Genomic DNA, 23,557 nt, shown 5'->3' with positions numbered 1-23,557 from the left:
CCTTAGGACTTTATCACTTAGTAGAATCACCCAAGATAAGTGCTGTATAACCCTTTACCTCATGCAAGTGTCTTTGGATGCCTCTACTCCATTTGCACGGAGGCGCCTTTTGACGCCTCTACTCCATTTACATGGAAGCATCTTTTGATGCCTGCTGTAAACACCAGCCATTTTAAGCTGGTTTTCATAGCGCCACCTTCGGGGGGGGGGGAACCCTCTATTAGATACTACATTCATTTCAGATCACGTGGTCACTGTTTTTGCTCTGGTCGATATCTGCTATTTAAAGTAACTGGGTCGTAATCTCCACTCTCCAAAATGGAGGTCACAGATTTCATTCAGTACTTACGAAGTTTTCACGATTAGAATCACAACTACGAAAGATTCAATAACTTGGGTAAAGGCTCTGATATTGATGGAGGCAGCAATTAGTTTTTATAAATTATCAAATTCAGATGACTTAGTGATGTAGACACAGACGAAAACTAGTAAATTTCGAGTATGAGAAATGGCAGCTATGGATGGTCACGCGGCCTTACTGACATGACGGTGAACGAGTTCTCTCAAGGTTTTAAAGCACATAAAAAATTCTTCCTTGAAAAATAATTACACAGCTATAACAATCGGACTTTACTCTTAAATTTTTTCACACATAATAGATGTGTACCAAAAATGTAATGGTTAAAATTGCTGTTCAACGTAACATACACTACATTGCTTTACAGTTAACAGGCAGGCCTATGCGTATGGAGTCGAATAGGTAACAGGTGTTCTATTTATAGTGCGCTGCACTTTGTCACTATGCTCTATGAGGTAAAGGGATAAACCACTGATATAGTCTGTGGTGATCAATGTTCAGTTAGCCTACACCTCCTTCCCTAGATATTGGTAAGATTTAATTGCATGCAGATTTTCTAAGTCTTATTTTGTGAATAGGCCTCAATTATGTTGGAGTCAGGTGACTGTGATGGCCATTTCTTCCTATTTCCAGGCTTGAGACTATGTAGAATTGTAGAAAGGGACATTATCATCTTGAAATAGTGAAATTAGAGGTTGGTTGATGACCCTGCTATAGTGTATAGTTTCCTACTTTTTTTCCAGGTGACCCTGTCAAAGGATGGTGGGTCAGGTGACTATGCCCTGGAGGCAGGGGCTCTTGTACTGGCAGATCAGGGTTGCTGCTGTATTGATGAATTTGACAAAATGGGCAATCAACACCAGGCCCTATTAGAGGCCATGGTAAGTGTAGAAAAGTATGCAGTGAGCCCATTGGGAGACTCATAGTTCTTTTCCCTTTTAAAAGTTATAGGACTTTTATATGAATCTTTGAAATATTTCACCATGGGCAAAAGATATTTCACATTGTCCTACTTTTCAGCCTTTAGTGATAATGTTACTTTTTTGTGCATTTATCTCAGTCCCTCTGACAGTTGGTCTGCCTTGGATGCAGAAAGTCACTGGTTCGAACCCTGGCCGAGTCATACCAAAGACATAAAAATGGTACAAACAGCTGCCTCGCTTGGCACTCAGCATTAAAACGTTAGTGTTAGGACTTGTTGACCTGGTGTCGGAATAATGTGACTGGGTGGGACATGATGCTACATGTCTGCAATATGAAGCCCCAGTGCTAGACATCACTACAAACTTACACACTGCAGACATCGTAGAAATATGACTGAAAAACTATTAAAGCTTTGTTAAAAATCCGAATCACACACACACACACACACTCTCTGACATTTCTGTTTACAGTCATGAAATTTGATTGGTGTTTTCATCTTCTAAGGTACTATTCACTACTGCCACAAGTAGGTCACAGTGACCTTTTCTTACTCTAAGTGACTTTGCAAGGCTTGTAGATTATGACAATGGAGCAGAGAAGACAGCATTCATTTAATTTTGTTGACACTGAAAGCATATGACACATAGGGGTCACTTTGCTGAAGTTTATGTCAGCATTACACTGAGGTAAAGTGTTGGGAATTAACTTTTGTTGATGGGATATCAATGTTCTTGGATATATAAATATCAGCAAAATTTTGACAGCAGTGTCAGTGATGAATGTCATTTGTTGGGGAACAAAACATCATGCCTCTGTCACATAATTTTGCCACACATGATTGTGTCTTCATGGTCCCCGGTCTTGTTTAATTTGCTGTAGTTGACAGTTTGTTGCCTGTCTTTGGGGGATATATGAAGTTTTGTTCACATGTTATGTTCAAGTCAGGCTTTGCCCTTGTGGAACATGAGTTGCCTTGGGGTAAACAAATCTTCATATCTCCCTCCTAGCACGGGCAATAAATATATATCATTGTACCTCATAAAAGTAACACTGTTAATGATTGGAGCACAGGATGTGACATTTTGGGGAAACAAATATCACATCTCCTACATGTAATCGTGTCTCAATCATGCTATCATGCCTCATGTGATTGTGTCTGAGGCACATGAAAGGGTTCCCAGCCTTGTTCGATTTCGTATTGTTATGTATATTTAATTTACATTGTGTGTTGGCTTTTGTCCATGATTATATGTTATGTATATCTATATTGTGTTGTTGACCTTGGTCAATAATTGAGTTTAGGTCCTACCTGACTAATGTCATGTTATTTTGTAAACAACATATTACATAACTAATATTTTTCTGTGATTTTAGATTATATATTAAGATCATTATTAATTGGAGATAAACATGTTTACAGATGTTGAGTTCAGTGTCTATTTTTAAAAAAATAGAAATTAAGAATGTTCTAGAAGCAAGTTGTTGACAAATGTGATAGGGAAATGACCCTTATCCTGGCATTGTTATTGTGTCTTGGCTTTTTATATAAATGCTGTTTACTTAAAAATGACTCATTCTTGTCTTAACGTCACAAAGTGGAATCAGTCTTATTGTTGTGTTCAGTTTAATTTGAGAGGATTTATTTATTTAAATTATTTACTGGAATTACAAAGTGCTCACAAATTGGTTAGGTTTTGTGTTATATCTGTTATCAAGCACTGTAATGTGGCATCATTGTTCAATGAACACATTGTTGGTTTCACTATATGCATGAGCCTGTTTTGTAGTGCCTTCCCATATTTTGCTTTTTGCATGTGAGATGTAACTTTTTTATATACTTGCTTTATTACAGGAGCAGCAGAGTATCAGTATAGCCAAGGCAGGAATTGTTTGCAGGTTAGTAATTCCTTTTCTTTTATTAATGAGGCTATTATTTTTGCTGAAACTTTATTATGTATTGATTGCGAAAACAACTTTTACTTTATTTTTTCAGAGGTTCACATGGTTCATACAACCTTCAAAAATCCTTGAATTTGAAGGGTTGCCATTGAAAAATGCTTATATTTAAACAAAACTGGTTTTATACTTAAAAAATCCTCTTATTTGTTAAAAACAGTTTTTGACACGAAAATATTAAGATCTAAAGGATGTTGTCCTTTTTGTCTTGCCTGTGATGAATGATGTAGCACTCACAATGTCCTTTCATCTTTCTGCCCATCTATCCAGTGTTAACGTTCACTTACATTTTTTAAAGGTGGCAGTAACTCCTGTTTTCATTAGAAAATGATGATCTAGATTTTGCCCTCCAGTGCATCAGCAGAAGGAATGTTATTAGAATCCTTTGTCCAGGTTAAAACTAAAAGTCAGTACATATGTAATATATACACATTGCAAGATTCCTACTGCTATAGTGGCTAGTCATCTACAATTCATATATAATGGAGACCAAAGCCCAGAAAAATTCTCTGATCATAACTATGTTCTTATGTAAGTAAAGTCTAGACTTGTATGGTCTAAATGGAAAAGTCTCTTTACCCTATAAATTGTATGAATTTATATTTGGATTGCATTTAAGGCATCAGTAATTTGACTAACACTTGTAAAGAATTTGTAATGATTATCATTACTAAATAACTTGATTTCAGAATTCATTTAAATTTCTCATTTTCGAAGTTATGATAACAAAATATCAGCCATTATTTAAAAATAAAAATATAATTTCTGTTGTTGATTTGTATTTAGCATTTCACTGAGTCAGCTGATATTTTCTTATTACTTAGATTGTCTATGCATGTGCTAATAGTTCTTTCTGTTTCCCATACTACCACTACTACTATTAATGTCCAAGACACTTATTTTATTAAATGTAGCCAAAGCAAATGATGTTATATACTACTTCAAGATGAATTTTTAAAAATTATAGGGATGAGAGCAGCTAATTGTAGAGAAGATGCATTGAGAAAGAAGGTTCACAGCAATTTAAAAAAAGAGAAAAGAAAAAGAAGCAACTGATAATCCTGTGTTTGACTAAAATGGTGTGTACAAATGAAAAACAAAATCACAGTGTATATTTATTTTCATTACCTTGATCATATCAAGTTGCATTTAATAACTGTATTCTACTCTTCTATAATTTCAAAGATATTGGCACTCAGGTAAACTGGATAATAATATAAATAATAATTTGAAGCACACCCATGCATTTAAGTGTATGAAATCAGCATTGAATACAGTAAAAATACAATATTCATTAGTATCTTTACTCATTTGCTTCAATTTCATGAATTATTTTAGTACATGCAGTACTTTAATTTATCATCAGATTGTTGTTGTTGTTGTAGGGTTTAACGCCATTTTTCAGCACACGATACGCTATACATGGCGGCCAGTATTAATGGTGGAGGAAGAACCCGGAAAGAACCACCGACCCTCGAGAAGCTACTGGCAAGCTTTCTCACATACCCACGTTGGCCGAATCCGAGACTCGAACCTACGTAGACAGAGGTAAGATGGCAGTGATACGTAACAGAGAGCGCTTTAGACCACTCGGCCATTTGGGGCCCCTAATTTATCATCTGAAAACTAGATTTTAAAATAGATCCACTCAGTAGGCTACTGGCACATTTTTAACTTGGACTAAGAAAATTGATAACGGCAGTTTTTAAAGGAGATATTTATTGAAGAAAGAGATTAAAAAATCGTATGATTTGAGTTTATTTTTAATGCAATGATGTGTGTAAAATGTGGGGGGGGGGTTTCCCTTAAAAAAGCCAAGAAAAAACAATCAAATCACTGGATATATATATGACCCTAAGGAAACTCACTCTGCAACATTATTGTTTATACTTAGTAAATTGGGGCCCCGAGTAGCCGAGTGGTCTAAAGCGCTCTCCGTTACGGATCACTGCCATCTCACCTCTGTCTGCGTTGGTTCGAGTCTCGGATTCAGCCAATGTGGGTATGTGAGAAAGCTTGCCAGTAGCTTCTCGTGGGTCGGTGGTTCTTTCCGGGGTTCTCCCGGGTTCTTCCTCCACCATTAATATTGGCCACCATGTATAGCCTTTCGTGTGCTGAAAAATGGCATTAAACCCTACAACAACAACAACAACAACAACTTAGTAAATTGTCAATTCTTTCTTGTATGCAGGTCAATGGTTTCTTATTTAGTGACACTGTAACATACAGCAGCTGTTTGAGACTTATTATAGCCTTCTTTTTTCCTTTTCTTATTTATTCTCTTTCTTTTGCTTTTCTTTGAATATAAATAAGTTTCTGTTTATTTTGCCTTCTGTAATTCATGCTTATTCTGTTCAAACCATTTCTTTTTTGTGTCTTACCTCCATTTGTTACATGTTTCAGATGAAAAACTCAAACTGCTATGTATCCAGTGGATTAAATTAGGAGTTCAGATATATTTTCTTTAAAATACTGCAATTTTATCTCGTTGATTGCACATTATTAATGTTGTCAGCCAATACTGGAAGGTGTGTGTGTGTGTGTGTGTGTTAATGACACTAGGAAGACATTAATGGCTATATCATGTCAAAGAAGTGGAAGCTAAGTGCTTTTCCCTAGGACACACCAAGATAGCTGGCCTGAGATGTTGCCTAGAAAGTTATGTTTTTTTTTTAAAAAGCTAGTTGAGAGCTGGACATGTTTTTTTTCTTTTTCTCAGAAAATCCCAGCCTTCCCTATTACACTCCACACTACATACCCCCAAAATGAAATGAAATAGTGGGTCCCTAAGTCATAAAGGGGTGACACATGTCTTGTGTTAATTGATTTAATTTATTTTTGGCATTTTTCATAATGTTTTTGCTCACATACAAAAAATGTATGGCTATACAAGCATGAATGGGCACAGTAATTGTTACATGATACTTGTGCACATCAAGTTTGAGTCATAACGCCTTATCTGCTGATTTGATTGTGCTGTCCTGTATGCCTCTCAATAGATCTTCAAACAGCTTTACATATACATAAATTTTGGTTATCAGCCACATATATTTTCATCAATATTTGAATAAGAGCATCTTTGATGAGAGAGAAAACCTATGTGAATGTAGATAAATGTGGCAGTGATAGTCCTTTTAGAGCCTATCTTTAGTACTTTGCCAGTGTTAAATAGCTGCAGTTTGAGTGTCTTATACATTTTATTTTGTTTCTATTTTTCAAATTGATTTGTACATGTGTGTTACATATGTACATGTGTGAATGTGTGCACATTCAAACTGAAAGCTTGTCAGTATTGGGCAACATTAACAACCATAGTTAATGCACTATTTCAGATTAAACAATAAGTTAACTGATTCAGCCCTAGTACTATTATCAGTATCACTGCTGCTATGCCCCAGCAGCACTAAGCTGTGTCTTGCTGCTTGTTCCCTAGAGAGATTTTACCTGTTTTGAATTTTTTTTTAAACATCATGCACATGCATTCACTCTTACCTTAATTTCTCTTCTTATATCCCAAAAATCACCATGAATTTTTCACCAATTATTCCAAATGAATTTGTCTACACAGTGATCTATTTTTTCCCCTATTTATTCAAGTCATTCACAACTTATTTATAAACTATTTACAAAATTATGTACAACAGTGCAACATTTTTAGAAATATGTCATCAGCCTTTAATTTCATTGTTATAAACCAGGAAAACTGAATCTGTGATATGGTTTGAAACATTTTGCACATAAAATTACTTGGCATTGTTCACATCCAGTTTTTGGTTCAAATCAAACTTTGTTCAGTGAACACATTTTGCAGGTTTTTTGTCTTTGGCATGACCACTGGCCAATGTTGACCTTGCTGAAGCAGGGGTTGAACTTCTACTTCTCTTTTCCTTTTACCTACAAATCCTCCAAGTAGTTGATATGCAAGATTCATTCTAAACTCCAACTGTGTTCTAGCTCTTTCCCTGTTGTTTTTGGTGACGATATTATGGTTCCGTGATTCTTTCATCAACAAATATGAATTTCTATCAAAATGTCGAAAAGGAAAAAAAAAACAGATACTTCAACCATTTCAAGGACTTTCTACTAGTGCTGTAAGCTGCTCGCATTTGATCCACATGGTCTACTCCATTCATGTACATGTTGTACAGTTTGACTGGGAGTGGACATGGAATATCCTTGATGGAACCATCTTTCTGTTTCCGGCTAACAGATGTGGCCTCACCTTCACAGCTGGTACACAGTATAATGATATTCTTCTTGTCACACCAAACTGTAACCCTCGTGTCTCCTTTCTGTTTAATTATGCTTTGGCCCTGCTCCTTCAGCTTTACTTTGTGTAATCCAGATGGAAGACTGTTTCAGTTTGATCAGGCTGTTCCGCAGCCATATGTTCCTTTTTGTCGAAGCTGAAGAAATAGGTCTATAGATGTAAAAAAAAAACTGTCAGTGTAGACACGGTGTCCAAGATGAAACAAACATTCCATCAAATCAAGAACAACCCTTTGTCTAAGATTCAATTCTGGATTGTTGTCAGTCCTTCAGGTATAAACCTGAAAGTCCCCAACATATCCATTATGAGGATCTGCTCGAACCCATACTTTGATGCCTCTCTTGGTTTTAAAGGCACATACTGCTTAAAGCCCATTTGTCCTGAAAATCCAATCATTGCTTCATCAATGGACACCTCATAATGTGGGTTGTATTTTCTAGTGCATGTGTTGTGAATACGCTGATAATTTGGTTGAATGTGGGCCAGTTTGTCATGACCAAGTGTTCTTCAAGGTGTGGTGTCAGTCACATGAAAATATTTCTGCAGATTTTCAAATCTTGCATGACTAAATTTCAGTTCAATGCAGGAAGGATGGAAAAGTTTGTCATTATACCAATACATATCTTGGGCTGGTGCAGAAAGGACTTCCGTAACAACATGAGCCCCAATCAGAGCTTTTATATTGTCTGGTGTTGTTGGATACCACGTTTTGTTTGGTGATACCAAGATACATTTTTGGGCATAAGAATTGGTTTAATTTACAATGTCTGAGTACAGTTCCTCTGGAAATAACAAATGAAAACAATTTCTCTTTTTACCTTGTTCATGTTTGTTGTAGGTCTGGGATTTGGGCCATTAAAATCATCGATTTCGACAGGCTGAAGATGATCGGTCCAATCTACTAGATCTGCAAGAGCTCTATCATCATCGCTATCAGCATCCTCTTCTGATGATTCAATCTCAGAAATTTCTTATATGTCCGAATCTAAATCTTGCAAAATATCCAACTGCCGAACATATCTTTCCTCTGCTTGCTCAATATTTTCAAGATCAAACCAGAGAAACTCCACATTTTTGCTCTCATCATCAAATATCACTCTTAATCTGCCATCAGTTACGATTTTTCATGAACAGAACATGTGTAGTGAAACTGCTCAATTAGTAACCGTTGGTTCCTGAACAATTCAAATTTGCACAAAGGAAAGTAAAATCATTTCTGATTGGTTTAATATTGGTCTGATTCTTGGGAAAAAAACCATTTGTAACCAATCAGAGGTGAGGTATGTTGGGGTTATCTTTTGAGCCTGCAGTTTTTATTTTCACATCAAGCATTTTTCAAAATGAATATGATGGATATTAAAAGGTTCTTTTTATTTTTGTAGATCAGAGCAGGAATATTTTTTTCACTGTATTTGAGAGACATACTCTTTTCGATGACTTCTAATCTGTTAAGTGAGAGTATAGATGAAGTAATGGTATGATGAGGAGGGTACACACTGAAACAAATACATTTGTACTAAGCTGTGTACTGTTTTATTTTTATTTTCCTTTCCTTCATCATGGAGGCCCATATCTTATAAAATAAAAAAACTGGTGCTTGTCCACTCTTCATCTTTTGAATGAATATCCTCGATCTGTTCAGTAACAAAACCGTTTCATACAGAAAACAAAAGTGTGTCGTCTGCCACATTCCTTACAGCTAACGTACATTCTCTTTTATAAAATTTATTAACAGTATTCAATTTTGTGATCACTATAAGGAATAATTGTATCGAATAAAGTATAGTGTAAGCTTTCATCCACAATACATAATCAAAACTGCTTTGGTCACTGACATTCTGAACTTTTGGATTTGATTCTTAATTATACACTGCTTCACTGTCAGATTTTGACTATTACTAATGTACTAAAGGTCTACTTGGCTTTTGTGTGGTTATTTTTGGTAAAGAAATACATACATTGTTGTTCTGTAACAAGATTTTGAAATGTAAGTCAGTTTTAAACATAAACATAAGTATAACTTCTAAAATGAAAACAAATATGTGTCAGAGATAATCAACCATCTTTAATGTAAATATAAACATCATTTAAGCAGTATTGCAAAACAAATAGACATTTATTCATTGAATATTATGCATGCTGTATGCAGATGCAGAATTTTAGATGTATCTCTATGTCAGCTTGATATTAGCTTGTTAGCCAGACTGTCTATAATCATTGAAAGTAGATTCCATAACAGAAAAGAAAACCATTACCTTTTTAAGAGTTGATTTTCTTTATTAATAGTGTTCTTGGATGAGAATTAAATAAATGTTTTGGGATGATAAAGGGAACTCTTTTATTTCTAATAGTTTCATAAGAATCTGATTGCTGGCCAAAATCAGCTCTTGTTGAACACTGTTGTTCAGATTTTCATTCTTTTTTAGCTTGCCTGCAAGAACATCTATCATAGCAGCAGCAAATCCAGTAGGAGGTCACTACAATAAAGCCAGAACTGTCTCAGAGAACCTCAAGTAAGTATGGAAATTGAGTGAATTTTATTTTAGGTGGTCACTACAATAAAGCCAAAACTGTCTCAGAGAACCTCAAGTAAGTATGGAAACTGAGTGAATTTTGTTTTAGGGGGTCACTACAATAAAGCCAAAACTGTCTCAGAGAACCTCAGGTAAGCATGGAAATTGAGTGAATTTTGTTTTAGGGGGTCACTACAATAAAGCCAAAACTGTCTCAGAGAACCTCAGGTAAGTATGGAAATTGAGTGAATTTTGTTTTAGGGGGTCACTAGGACTGGGATTGTTTTCCTTGGCTTCAAGAAAGCCTTTGATCTTGTTGATCATGAAATTCTGCTGCAAAAGTTGAACTGTTACAGGCTTGACAATCCATCTTTAAACTGGTTTAGATCATACCTAAACGAAAGGTCTCAACAAGTAAGCATTGGCAATATTAGCTCTCAAACTCACACTATTCATTCAGGGGTCCCTCAGGGCTTAGTTTTAGGCCCTCTCCTCTTCCTTATCTATATCAACAATCTACCATTAAATAATGAATCCACACATACCGATTTGTTTGCAGCTGATGCAACCTTGTATACATTTAGCTCTGATACTGAAGTTGTCCAAATGAGATTAAACTCAGACCTTATTAGAGTCAAAACTGAGCACAACAAAATAAGATGGTAATTAATGAAGGTAAAACAAAATACATGATTTTGGGGATGTCACAAAAGCTACACAAGTCAGGGAACCCAGAACTATCTCTTGCAATAAATAATCATCCATTAGAAAATTTCAAAAATGAAAAGCTTTTAGGTGTGTCCCTAGATAATAATTTCTTATGGAATGACCATATTGATTAGCTTAGTAAAACACTGTCATCCAAAATTGCCCTATTCAGCAGAATCAAGAAATATTTACCTATGGAAACTCGCAATCAATACTACAAGTCATATATTCTTCCAACAATGGATTATTGTTCAAATGTATGGGGAAACTGTGCTAAATCTGAGCTCGACAGGATTTATAAACTTCAGAAACGAGCAGCATGTGTAATTTTAGATGCATCTATTGATCATCCCGCAAAAGCATTGTTTACAGAACTCAAATGGTTCACAATATATGACCAGATAGATTTTCACAAGGCAGTTCTTTTATATAAATGTCTACATGGAACTGTACCAGAGTTTCTTCAGGACTTATTCAGTCATTTTTCAACACAATACCAGTTGGGATCAAAATCACATGGAACCTTCTAGCACCAGAACCAAGAACAGAGCAATTTAAAAAGAGCTTCCAATACTCTGGTACAGTTCTGTGGAACAAGCTTCCACTACATGTAAAATCCACTGAAAATATTAGAGTATTTAAAAAGAGATACCATGAGCATGTATGTGTTTCTAATAGATAATGGAATTTAGTATTTTAATACTAAACATGTTAAAATAAACAGTAATTATTGCTATCTTCATACAATGTGCATTGTTATACACTCCTTAAGAGGGCCTCAAGAGAGAATAGTCCTTGAGTAATGAATCACCCTCTATAAATAAAGCATATTATTATTATTATTATTATTATTATTATTATTATTATTAAATTAAAGCCAGATATTTCTTAGAGAACCTCAAGTAAGTATGGAAATTAAGTGAATTTTAGTTTTGAGTCTACTTTAATGGGAAGCAGGATGTGTCAAACACTTTCACGGTGGCATTATCACCATCAGTTGGTTGATAAAGTTTTTCAGCTGTACATTGATCACTGGTTCATCGCGCAGGCCCTAAACTTCATGTTCCTTGTCACATCTGTTATGATTGCCATGGTTAAATTGTTAGAGTGTGCAAAGTCATGTCACAGGAACATAGTTTCAAAGCAAAAACCCCCGAGACACAGCTCCATATGATAAATGGAAGAAGACAATGAGTGTTCTACCGTTATGAACTTCATTGAACAAGTTGAGTGGTATAATATTACATGAACAGCTCTCAGCAAAAGGAATAATGTATCAGGAAATTTGATACATTTTGCTCCTAAGGAGCACAAAATTGAGATTCTGTTTAGTACATATTTGCAAATATTTTGCATTTATTGTTTCTGTCTGATTTTGCAAGGTGTTGTGGCATGACTTGCTGTTTGTATGATACGATGTTCAATAAATGATTATTTTATGCAATTAAGCAAGTTCAAGAGGTGATGCAGAAGTGATATAATTACATTATTGCACATTGTAATATTTCTTTACATCTCAGTTTGTTCTTGTCCTTTTTCCTGGATGAATAAGGTTTAGTGATACAGGACCCCCTAATGTGGATTGTATTCTATTGGTTGCAAGTCATTGTTAAGATAATGATAGCATTATACTTCCAAGATAGAAAACAATTATATTTCAGTTATCTATACATTTGTCATTGTGTTTGAGTTGGATAATACAGGTGTCTTCTTTAGTCTGTCAAAGGCCTACACAAATGGATTTTGAATTTCTTTTGTTGTCATACTTAATCCAAAATGTTTTCAACAGAACCATCCTTTTCAAGTAGGATTTACCAAATCATTACCTTTCCCATCACTATAAGCCAACTAAAATATTTCTTTTGTTTAAGATGAGCAGAAGGCCTGAATAAGGCAGTAGTAAAACACTCTCTTTGCTCTACTGTGGTCCAAGGTTAAATAATTATCAGTTTTAAATGGTTGCCCTCCAAAGCTGGTGATTTTAATCATGCTTCTGTATTTCTTTTAGCTCTGAGACCATTCTTTACAAAACTTAGTTTACATTTGATTTTGATGTATAATAAATATGTAAGCAATGTATGCATGTATGTTATGTTAAATATGTGTGTGTGCATGCCTGTGTGTGTATTAAGGATTTAACAGCATGTTAGCACAATACTGCTATATGGCACTAATTTAAAGTTCTAAACATTAAAGATAAAGAATTGCAAAAACATACATTAGGAAGATAGAACCTTAAAAAAAGGCTTGCCTCTCTTGAAAATTAAGCATCCTAATAGTGCAGGTACTATAGTTTTAATATATTTTTTGTTTTTTGCTCTTAGCTTCATAATACATGACTTTGTCAGTTACACAGTGTACATTTCAAGTTGAGATTTTGGGATGATATAGCTGCATAATACTGTCTGAAAAAAGCATATGACTTTGTCTGTTACACAGTGTACATTTCAAGTTGAGATTTTGGGATGATATAGCTTCATTATGCTGTCTGAAAAAAGTATATGACTTTGTCAGTTACACAGTGTACATTTCAAGTTGAGATCTTGGGGTCATAAAGCTACATAATGCTATCTGAAAAAAGTATATGACATTGACAGCTACACAGTGTACATTTCAAGTTGAGATTTTGGGATGATATAGCTTTAAACATGGTTGAGCTGAATATGTAAATACATTTGTCTCTCACCTCAAATGAGAACAATGGCGATAAAATGCATAATTACTGCAGTTATTCATATGGACCCCATCTCTTTAATCATGGTGAGAAACTAGTCTACCTAAAACATATTATTTGGAATTTTCTCTTTTTCAGAATGGGAAGTGCTCTCTTGTCCAGATTTGATTTAGTTTTCATTCTGCTTGATAAACCAGATGAGGTAATGTTATAGATTTTTTTGGAAGCAAACCACTCATAACATATTTTGCATTAAATTTATTTGTATAATTACATTTTGGATGTAAACTTAATAAGCAGTGGACTTTTTTTGCTTTTTTATTGCTTAAAACTAGGTTGGGAAGGCTGGATATGCCAGATAAATGTATATTCTGAAGGTATTATTATTGGGTACATATTATTGAAGAAAACTTTTATTTAAATATTTTTTTCATACGTTAATTTGACATAAAATTCCATCCCTTTATTTTCTAAAGAAATGAATTTAAGTTCCTAACCCCAAAATTTCTGAATTTTCTGAGGGATTTAAAAGAAAGGCATGGACAAAACTTTGCTGCGACCATTTCTTCATATTTATATTCTAAAAAATAGTTCCAAAGTTTAGTTGTTATGTAAGAACTTCTATATCAGAGTTGTACCATTCCTGATTGTTTTTTTTTTTTTTTTTTATGGAAATGGACAGTATGGTGTCAGAACATGTCATTTTATTTTAGAAAATGGACAGTATGCTCTCAGAACATATATCACTGGTTGCTTTTGTTTCAGGAAATGGACAGTATATGCTGTCAGAACATGTTAATGGCACTGTTTGTTTTATTTTAGGAAAGCAAATTTTTAAGTAACTTACGTTCTCCAAGATTACTTACATAATCACATCATGTTAGGAATATTAGCCAGCTGCCATGCGAAACCAACACTACTAAAAGATGTTACTCATCTTGTCCCATTTCCAATAGACAAAGGGCATTTACTCTTGCCCATTACCTCCCTTTGGCACCTCCAGGTGTTGCTAGTTTTAGCTGAGTGAGATACTAAGTATTTTTGGAGAAACATAATTTACTTAAAAAATTTCTTTCTCCTTTGAATATGTTCCCCAATCTTATTACATTAGGAGAATAAGTAATAGGAGGAGGGGATGCAGAGCATCTGGCCTCTACCTTGGGTATCCTTCGAAGGAAGAATAGCTGGATTCCCCATATGAATTATAACCTGTTCTCCTTTTTACATAAGTATCACAGCCTGGAGTCACTTGATCTATGACCATTATATATGGTTAAGAAGATGAAGATTGATATCTTACATACAGAATTTCCCTGGCAAATCCAGCAAAGCTAACAGGTTATGTTGATTGATTTAGATGGGTCTGGTGGCCATCTGTGCTTTTACCACAAGACCTCCTGGAATCAAGGTTTGCCTCTGTGATGCTAAATCTCTGAGATGAAGGCTTGAGATGGTTGACTCTGCATGCCAGCCAACATCTTGTATTATATCTCAGATTCAAATGTAGCATTTGAATGCGAGTCTCGCAGAGATGGCTTGAAGCTTCTGAGCAGTAATCTTTGTGAGGTGACTCTGATCTGGTGAGACATCAGAGTACACCAAGCGTACAACCCTCTTCAGCCATGAAGCAGTGGCTTGAAGCTTGATATCCTTTGTTCTGACTCACACAAGAATGAAGAGGCATTTGCGCATGCCATGACATGTCTCTGTGCATTTCAAGCAGTGCTTGAGAGTGAAAACAGCATCTTGCATGGCTGCTGTTATTGACATGTCTATGGAAGAGAGCAAGCTAGTGATGACTCTTTGGTTACCGATAGACAGTAACCTGTTCTGGGCTACAAAGCCTGGTTGTGTCAACAGAACCACCGAACCAATCCAAACTGAACTGAAGAGAGATCAGGTTGACATAAAGAGCATGCAACTCACCCTGCCTGCAGAAGCTAAAGCTATAGGGAAACATGACTTGTATGATAGTGACTTTAGCTAAGTGTAGGCTAGAGGTTTGAATGGATTTCAAGTGAGCTTTGTTAGAACCCAGGACTGGTAAACAGAGTAAGGTCTTAAAAATCTGATAAGTCTATATCATGTCATGATGCCAGAATGTGTCCAATATCATGGGGTGGTAGCCTTTCATAAAAATTGGGGCCAACTGTTTCTCCTCAAAGAGCCAGAGAAAAAGTCAGCCAGTTGAGGAATTGAGGCATGGAGAGGAATGATGTTGTTTGTGTGGCACTAGTTCCTGAAACATGCCACTTTCCCTAGTAAGCCTTCAGAGTGGAGTGCCTTCTTGCTCTCGAGATTCTTTCCAAAATCAAAGGTTTGAATTGTTTGTCTCACAAGGCTGTCCTGATAAGAGCCGAGCATGTAGAAAAGTACCATTTGGGCAGGGAAGGTCCACCCTGACTGTGGTTGCTGGAGAAGATTCAGGTTGGCCAGAATCTTCATGTGCATATCTATCACTTAAACAAGTAGATTGGTGACCCAGGACTTGTCCCATCTGAGAGGGACTATAAGAATCATCATGCAAGTCTGACCCCATAACTTTTGGATTATTTTAAGTATCAGCACCATGGTATGGGAGGCAAATGCCCACAACCACTCCCAACTGATTAATATTGCATTCAGTGCCCAAGCTTTTGGGCCTGGAACTGGAGAGACTAAGGTGGGTAGTTTGTGATTCCACCTTGTTACAAAGAGGTTGATGATCCCCACGCTCCCAAAGTGTGCAAATCAAAGTGAAGACAGATTGATGGAGTGACCATTTCATGTGGGTGGTCTAAAATTCAGGAATACTCCCCAGTGAGTTGGTATTGCCAACAGTGAACCATAGTCTGTATTCCTTGACTTATTCCATCATTCCTTCCCTTCAGTACTGAATGGACTATTGCTTTGAATGTGCATTTGAAGCATTTAGTAAATATTTCTCCTGAAATGACACAAAAAGAGAAATCAAAGTGTAGACCGGCAAATCAGTATGTGACTAACTAGCTAAGCATTGATTAGCAAATCAGTATGCGACTAACTAGGTAATACAGCAACCCAGACTTCTTGAACCACATATTACAGACGCTCAATATCAGATGCTGTATACTTACTATAAACAAAACAAGAGTCATGGTAGACTTCTATGCTCTGAAGTTGCATAAATAACATTTAAAAGATGTTCTGCTGAATGACATAAGAAGAGAAAGCAAAGCATAAATTAGTCATTTATAAAGTTACTAACTCACTAATATAAATATGTTCCTTGTTACTAATGAAGGAATCCGAAAAGTCATTGTCACATTTGAAACTTGTAGACTATGCTTTGAATCTAGGCATTTCAAGTATTAATTGACCATTCTTCTAAAGCTGCACAAAAAGGGAAAAACAAAGCAAAAATGAACAATGCAGCATGTTAATAACTTGCTAAAACCTACTCCATTACTATCAGAGCAAGTGAAAAAGTCAAAGTCACGCTAACTTGTAATGACCTTACATAGGTGAATGATATAACATGGTCTTAAAAGGACCAAGTTCCGTAAGGTTACAGAATCACCCAGATTTGGCAGAAATTGAAAAAAGAATGTACACAACCTGCAACAGAATGATTAATCCACACAAGAGATCAAAAAATTGATGGTTCACTTAGAATACAAAGATGGCTTGGATTATTGGAATATAAACTGTACAATGTGATCAACACTGTAGCAAAGATAAAAACTAGCAATACTTGGCAGTGCCAAGGGGAGCTAATGGGCAAGAGCTATTGCCCTTGGTCTATTGAAAATAGGAAAAGATGATTTTCATCTTTTAGTAGTGCTGGATTTGTGGGGTAGTAGTCTAATATTCCTAACGTAGTGTGATTGGGGAGTGTGTTTGAAGGAGAAATGGACAGCCAGTACATGTCATGGTGCCCTAACGTAGTGTGATTGGGGAATGTATTTGAAGGAGAAATGGACAGTCAGTACATGTCATGGTGCCCTAATGTAGTGTGATTGGGGAATGTATTTGAAGGAGAAATGGACAGTCAGTACATGTCATGGTGCCCTAATGTAGTGTGATTGGGGAATGTATTTGAAGGAGAAATGGACAGTCAGTACATGTCATGGTGCCCTAATGTAGTGTGATTGGGGAATGTATTTGAAGGAGAAATGGACAGTCAGTACATGTCATGGTGCCCTAATGTAGTGTGATTGGGGAATGTATTTGAAGGAGAAATGGACAGTCAGTACATGTCATGGTGCCCTAATGTAGTGTGATTGGGGAATGTATTTGAAGGAGAAATGGACAGCCAGTACATGTCATGGTGCCCTAACGTAGTGTGATTGGGGAATGTATTTGAAGGAGAAATGGACAGTCAGTACATGTCATGGTGCCCTAACGTAGTGTGATTGGGGAATGTATTTGAAGGAGAAATGGACAGTCAGTACATGTCATGGTGCCCTAATGTAGTGTGATTGGGGAATGTATTTGAAGGAGAAATGGACAGTCAGTACATGTCATGGTGCCCTAATGTAGTGTGATTGGGGAATGTATTTGAAGGAGAAATGGACAGTCAGTACATGTCATGGTGCCCTAATGTAGTGTGATTGGGGAATGTATTTGAAGGAGAAATGGACAGTCAGTACATGTCATGGTGCCCTAATGTAGTGTGATTGGGGAATGTATTTGAAGGAGAAATGGACAGTCAGTACATGTCATGGTGCCCTAATGTAGTGTGATTGGGGAATGTATTTGAAGGAGAAATGGACAGCCAGTACATGTCATGGTGCCCTAACGTAGTGTGATTGGGGAATGTATTTGAAGGAGAAATGGACAGTCAGTACATGTCATGGTGCCCTAACGTAGTGTGATTGGGGAATGTATTTGAAGGAGAAATGGACAGTCAGTACATGTCATGGTGCCCTAATGTAGTGTGTTTGGGGAATGTATTTGAAGGAGAAATGGACAGTCAGTACATGTCATCGTGCTGATTGTTTTTATTATTTTAGGAAATGGACAGTATGCTGTCAGAACATGTCATGGCGCTTCATGCTGGAAGCAGGTGGGTTAATTCTGAACTTGTTCAATTTTTTTGAGAGGAAACCCTTTCTTTCTTCATCGTATACCTTATTCAGTTTAAATAACTAAATACTCCATGTTTGGACAAACTATGATTTTCTGGCTATAATGAATATGTAGTTTTGACTCTAAAAGATAGTCATACGGATAGACTTCCACATTTTGCAAAACATCTTATTATACCATAACTGTATTACTTTTGATATACCACACTTTGTAAATCACCTTGCTACACCATATAGTTCTTGGCACACCACATTGTGAAAAACACCATGTTATAACAGTTTTAAGTATACCACACCATATAAAACAACCCTGTTGTACCATATGGTTCTAGGGATACCACATTGTGCAAAAGATAATGTTTTATGTTGTTGCCAGTATACCATATTGTGTAAAACACCATGTTATACCATATAGTTCTTGGTGTACATCATTGTGTGAAACTCGTTATCATACCATATTGGTCTGGATATACCACATTGTGTAAAACACCTTGTTATTGTTTTTTGGGGGGTAATTTTTTTTTATACATGAAAAAGCAAAATTCTTCAAAGAATGAAAGTTGATTTCCTTTTGGTGAAGAGTTCATGTTTAAAAGAGTAAAGGACCAACATTGAGGACTCCAAAATGTATACCTGATAGTTAGTATTAATATTCATATACATCAGATGTAATTGTAATAGAGCATTCACTTGTAAAATATTTTGCTTGAGTTTGCTTATATATGTATGCATTAGAATAAGTAAGTTATAGTGTGATCCAAAAAAGAAAAACCCTGATAGATAGTCCAAGTTTCCTCTGACCCTTGCCACCCCATTTTTGATATTTGGACATTTATGTTGGGGTGTAGGGTCAGAGTCCATTCCCTATTGAAAAGTTGGAATTCACCGATGCCAATTGGTGTCAGCTTAGGGTAGCTGCTTTCTAGCCGGTCCAGTAAACTTGAATGATCTTTCATAGAGATATACCTGGATGAAATCGATAGGAATATGATTTATTTTCTCAGAAATTGCGATCATAGCATTCGTTGTCTTTAATCCGCTGACAGATGAGACAAAAGTACATCATTGCTAAAATTTGACCTGGATCTGGCCATTTGCATTCCTAGTCACGTGACTACACAACTCTTGCAACCTGCATGTCAATGACATCAGAAGTCATACAGTCACGTGATATCAACAATAAACAATTTCTAGTGTTGCTGTAGGAAAACAGATTGAACATATAAATGAAAGTCACATAATTTTTATATAGAAATGAAAAAAAACATTATTTATTTTGAAAATAACAACCGAAAATCTGTAAATGTTGCAGTAATTTGAAGAAAACCAGATTCACTACGCAGCGAGCACATGTCAATGTGATTGTCACTTGACACAAAAAAAAATGTTGCTGACACATGCTTGGTACTTCTTGAAAATGGTTTTCTCCACCCTGCTGCAATACCAACAGGTTTCTGGTCACTGTTCTCAAAATATGTTGAGAATTAGGTGTGCATTATATTCATTTACATGCATTAAGTGACTTCTTTATAATATGTCCACATTCTATGTACAACAACTTTGGAAATTTGTTTATTGTCAATATCACGTGACTATATGACCTCTGATTTCAGTGACATGTTGGTTGCAAGATTTGTATAGTCATGTGACTCGGGATGTAAATGACCAGATCCAGGTCAGATTTCAGCAAAAACGTACTTAAGTCTTGTCTCGTTTTTTGAGAAAGTAAATCATAATCCTATCAATTTAATGCAGGTATATCTCGATGAAAGGTAATTCAAGTTTGCTGGGCTGGCTAGTAAGCAGCTACCCCCATGCCAACACCAAATGATGTCGGTGAATTCCAACTTTTCGATAGAGAATGGACTCTGACCCTATACCCCAACATAAATATCCAAATATCAAAAATGGGGTGAAAAGAGTCAGAGGAAACTTGGACTACCTGATAGAGAGAAAGAGAGATTTCAGCCCTTATTCAAGCTAGTTTGCTCCATATACCTTACTGCCCCCTTCTACATGAAGCTTTTGTAAAAAGGAAACATTAATGATATAGTAAATAGAAATTATCCTAAATGCATACCATACTCATGCAGATTCAAAGATACATAATTTATAGTTAAATATTAACTATTTATTTAATCTTGGGACACATACTATATTTTATGGGTTTAAAAAAAAATTAGAAATTTTTTACCATATGTTATGCACTTACTTTGCACTTATATTACCAAAAGTTATTCTTTATATTTTGTTTGTTTTACACACAAGGCAGTAATTAACAAATGCAAATTATTTGAACTCCTCCTGTATGACTTCCCATTGTATACTGAAATGTCTCAGCAGTTAGTTTAATAGACCAACTTTCACAGAAGTTAAATAGAGATATTTGTTTGTATTCAGTAAACAATGGATATATTTTATCAAGTAGGTAAAAATTTAAGTATCTGCAAGAGTGGCAAATTCATGAGTCAGAATACAACAGTTTGTTACCCACAAGATGAAAATTGTGTCATCCAGATTTTTGTTTTGTTTTATGCTCAGATGTGTTGGCTAGTTAAAGTGTATACAGATTGAAGTGGAAGATTTCTTACAATCATGCCAGCTGTGTACCATTTATCTTCTGCTATATTTTATGTACATTCACATAGAATATATGAGTAGTAACATAATTCTCTTTCTTAATTGAAGGAAAGAAACCACTTACAATGTGACCCTGCTATAACACAGTGGTTGGAGTCCATAGAACCTGACCGTGTTATAGACCGGACCATGTCATTACGAATCAGGTCCGAAGAGAATGATGCATTTACCTAAAATATGTCCAGGGCAGGGATGGGTGGTAATAAAAGTGCACACAAAGATACATGCTTTTGATTGAATGAAGATGAAATAGTCTGAAAAACACTTGTATATTGACAACTTTTATTTGTGTAGTACACTCCATAATCCGTAAAGTACTGTACATGTATATATGAAATCCATGAATTCTAGTATAGATCACATGTTATGAAATTCATGCATGGCTCATATCCCATTAGAAAACACAACACACTCATAAAAATTGGTTGTCCTCATTTTGATCACTGTTCACTTTCTTTGTACTTTTCAGGGGAATCTCAGGTGCTACAGCATACAAACAAAGCACTGTAAGTATTTTTGGCTGCATTGCAAAGTATTTATGGATTGGTGACATCTGTCTATCCATCCTTCTGTCAGTCTGGTGTCAACCCTAAGGTTGGGGTTTGTATTTTCGTAGTTTTCTTAGACACCAATGTTTGTAGAGTCATGAGTTGGTATTTGTCATGGATTATTATACCTTTCAGTGTCCATTAAGTCACTGTGACCTATAGTTTAGAGCAGTGATTTGGATAACTTTTGCATTTGGATCATTTTCACAAGCAAAGTTTCAATGGTGTCATATAGCTTGGTATGTAATTAAATCTTGAGAAGTACTACAGCCATCTATAATACAGAAACTGGGTCATTGTGATCTGTATTTTATAGTTCAGTGATTTGTTTACCTTTGAATTGAGCTCCATTTCTCTAGGTTAAAGTCTGTGTTAAGGTCAGTGTCTTAGCTATTATTATTTGCATTGTCATATAATTAAGTATTTCGATATGTTCTGTGGAGTATTACATTTGTATTGATGATCACTAGCCAGATATAATGCTGACAAAATTGCCCATTCAGAACATCTGTTGTCAGTTTTTTTTATATTTATAACTGACCTTGGCAGGTCCCTTGCTGGTGATGCTTTGTAACTGGATCCACGAAATGGTTGATACAATGAAAGATATACCTCAGCTTGGGTACATCTTTTGAGAGTCCGTCCCAATCCTGCATCAGTGTTTTTCTCTAACATTTCAAGAATCTTTTCAATGCATTTGTCAATTTCATCACTGAAGGCACTTGTCTTTGCTGTTCAAGATTATGCAGGCATGGCTGTGAATCTACAGGGTAATAGTATTATATCCATCAAATGCATGTTAAGACAATGTCTACCTTAATGCCAGAGCAACCAAAGTTTTTTAACACTGCTATGATTCCAGGAATCATATTTGTTAATAGTTTTTGAGTGTCTTTACCAGATTTGTATGTGGGTGGAAAAATTGCACGTGATTTTCTAATTCACCTCTGTGATTTTAAAATTTGAGTTCAAAATACTTGTGACTGCTGTGCTTTTGCGTGAACGATGGTTTTCTTCATACTCACCTAATATCACAAGGATGTCAGCTTTTCTTGCACCTCTTGGTATTCACATATTATGCTCACATGCAAATTGTTATAGTTATTGTACAATTGTTTTATTTGTAATTGTTGCTTTTGTTGTTGCAGTGGCAAATTGGTGGTGGTGGATTCAATACAAATATGGGTCTCAATAATTCAGATATTTTGGCCTTTCTCAAATGTCTTGGTATTATATTCTATGCTGTCATTTGAGCTGAGGCATGGTAGGCATGCTTATACAAGAGGGAGAGCATCTGTGTGTGTGTGATAAGGATTTTTAACGTAGCTTAAACAATTTTTCAGTCATATTGCCACAATGTCTACAGTGTGCCAGCTTATAGTGATGTCTAGCACTCGGGCATCATGCCTCAGAAATGTAGCATCATGTCCCACCCAGTCACGTTATCCTGACACCAGGCCGACCAGTCCTAACATTAACCTCTTAATGCTGAGTGCCTAGCAAGGTAGCTGTTAGTACCATTTTTGTAAGTCTTTGGTATGACTCGATCGGGGTTCGAACCCATGACCTCCCATTTCCGAGGCAGACACTGTAACCACTAGGCCACCAGAAGTCTCCTGGGAGGGTATCTGTAATTAAGAAGTCCATCAGTGACTTGTTTTAATGAAGGAAAGTATACTCCATCTAAAAATTTCAAACTTTTCAGTTCTTTCTATTGTTGATGTTAAAATTTATAACTTTTCAGTGTTATCACCTTGTCATCTTCACACAATTAGGCACCTTTACATACCTGCACAGGTTGTGATGCTTTTGCCTTGCATTGCTAAACAATTTTAATAAGTACAGGTCTGGTACATGATATAGGAAACTCATTTAATGTTGCTATATAATTTCCACTGCATCTGGATACCTACAGGTA

At 35.9% G+C, this 23,557-nt stretch overlaps 1 protein-coding gene across 1 annotated transcript in view; it reads left to right on the top strand.

The window, feature by feature from the left end:
• LOC149785236 (DNA helicase MCM8-like) overlaps nt 1-23,557 on the top strand; it is a 118,269-nt gene that overhangs the window by 64,147 nt on the left and 30,565 nt on the right. Inside the window, exons 17-22 of the mRNA XM_089979065.1 lie at nt 1,102-1,239; nt 3,135-3,178; nt 9,935-10,021; nt 13,542-13,605; nt 18,377-18,429; nt 21,561-21,597. Coding sequence (XP_089835191.1) covers nt 1,102-1,239; nt 3,135-3,178; nt 9,935-10,021; nt 13,542-13,605; nt 18,377-18,429; nt 21,561-21,597 — 423 coding nt within the window. The remainder of the gene's footprint in view (nt 1-1,101; nt 1,240-3,134; nt 3,179-9,934; nt 10,022-13,541; nt 13,606-18,376; nt 18,430-21,560; nt 21,598-23,557) is intronic.

The sequence above is a fragment of the Sinohyriopsis cumingii genome, chromosome 13 (assembly GCF_028554795.1).
Source record: "Sinohyriopsis cumingii isolate HCF-2022 chromosome 13, ASM2855479v2, whole genome shotgun sequence".
Classification (NCBI taxonomy): Eukaryota; Metazoa; Mollusca; class Bivalvia; order Unionida; family Unionidae; genus Sinohyriopsis; species Sinohyriopsis cumingii.
Note: the sequence above shows the minus strand (reverse complement) of the source record. Positions and strands in the feature narration are given on the sequence as shown.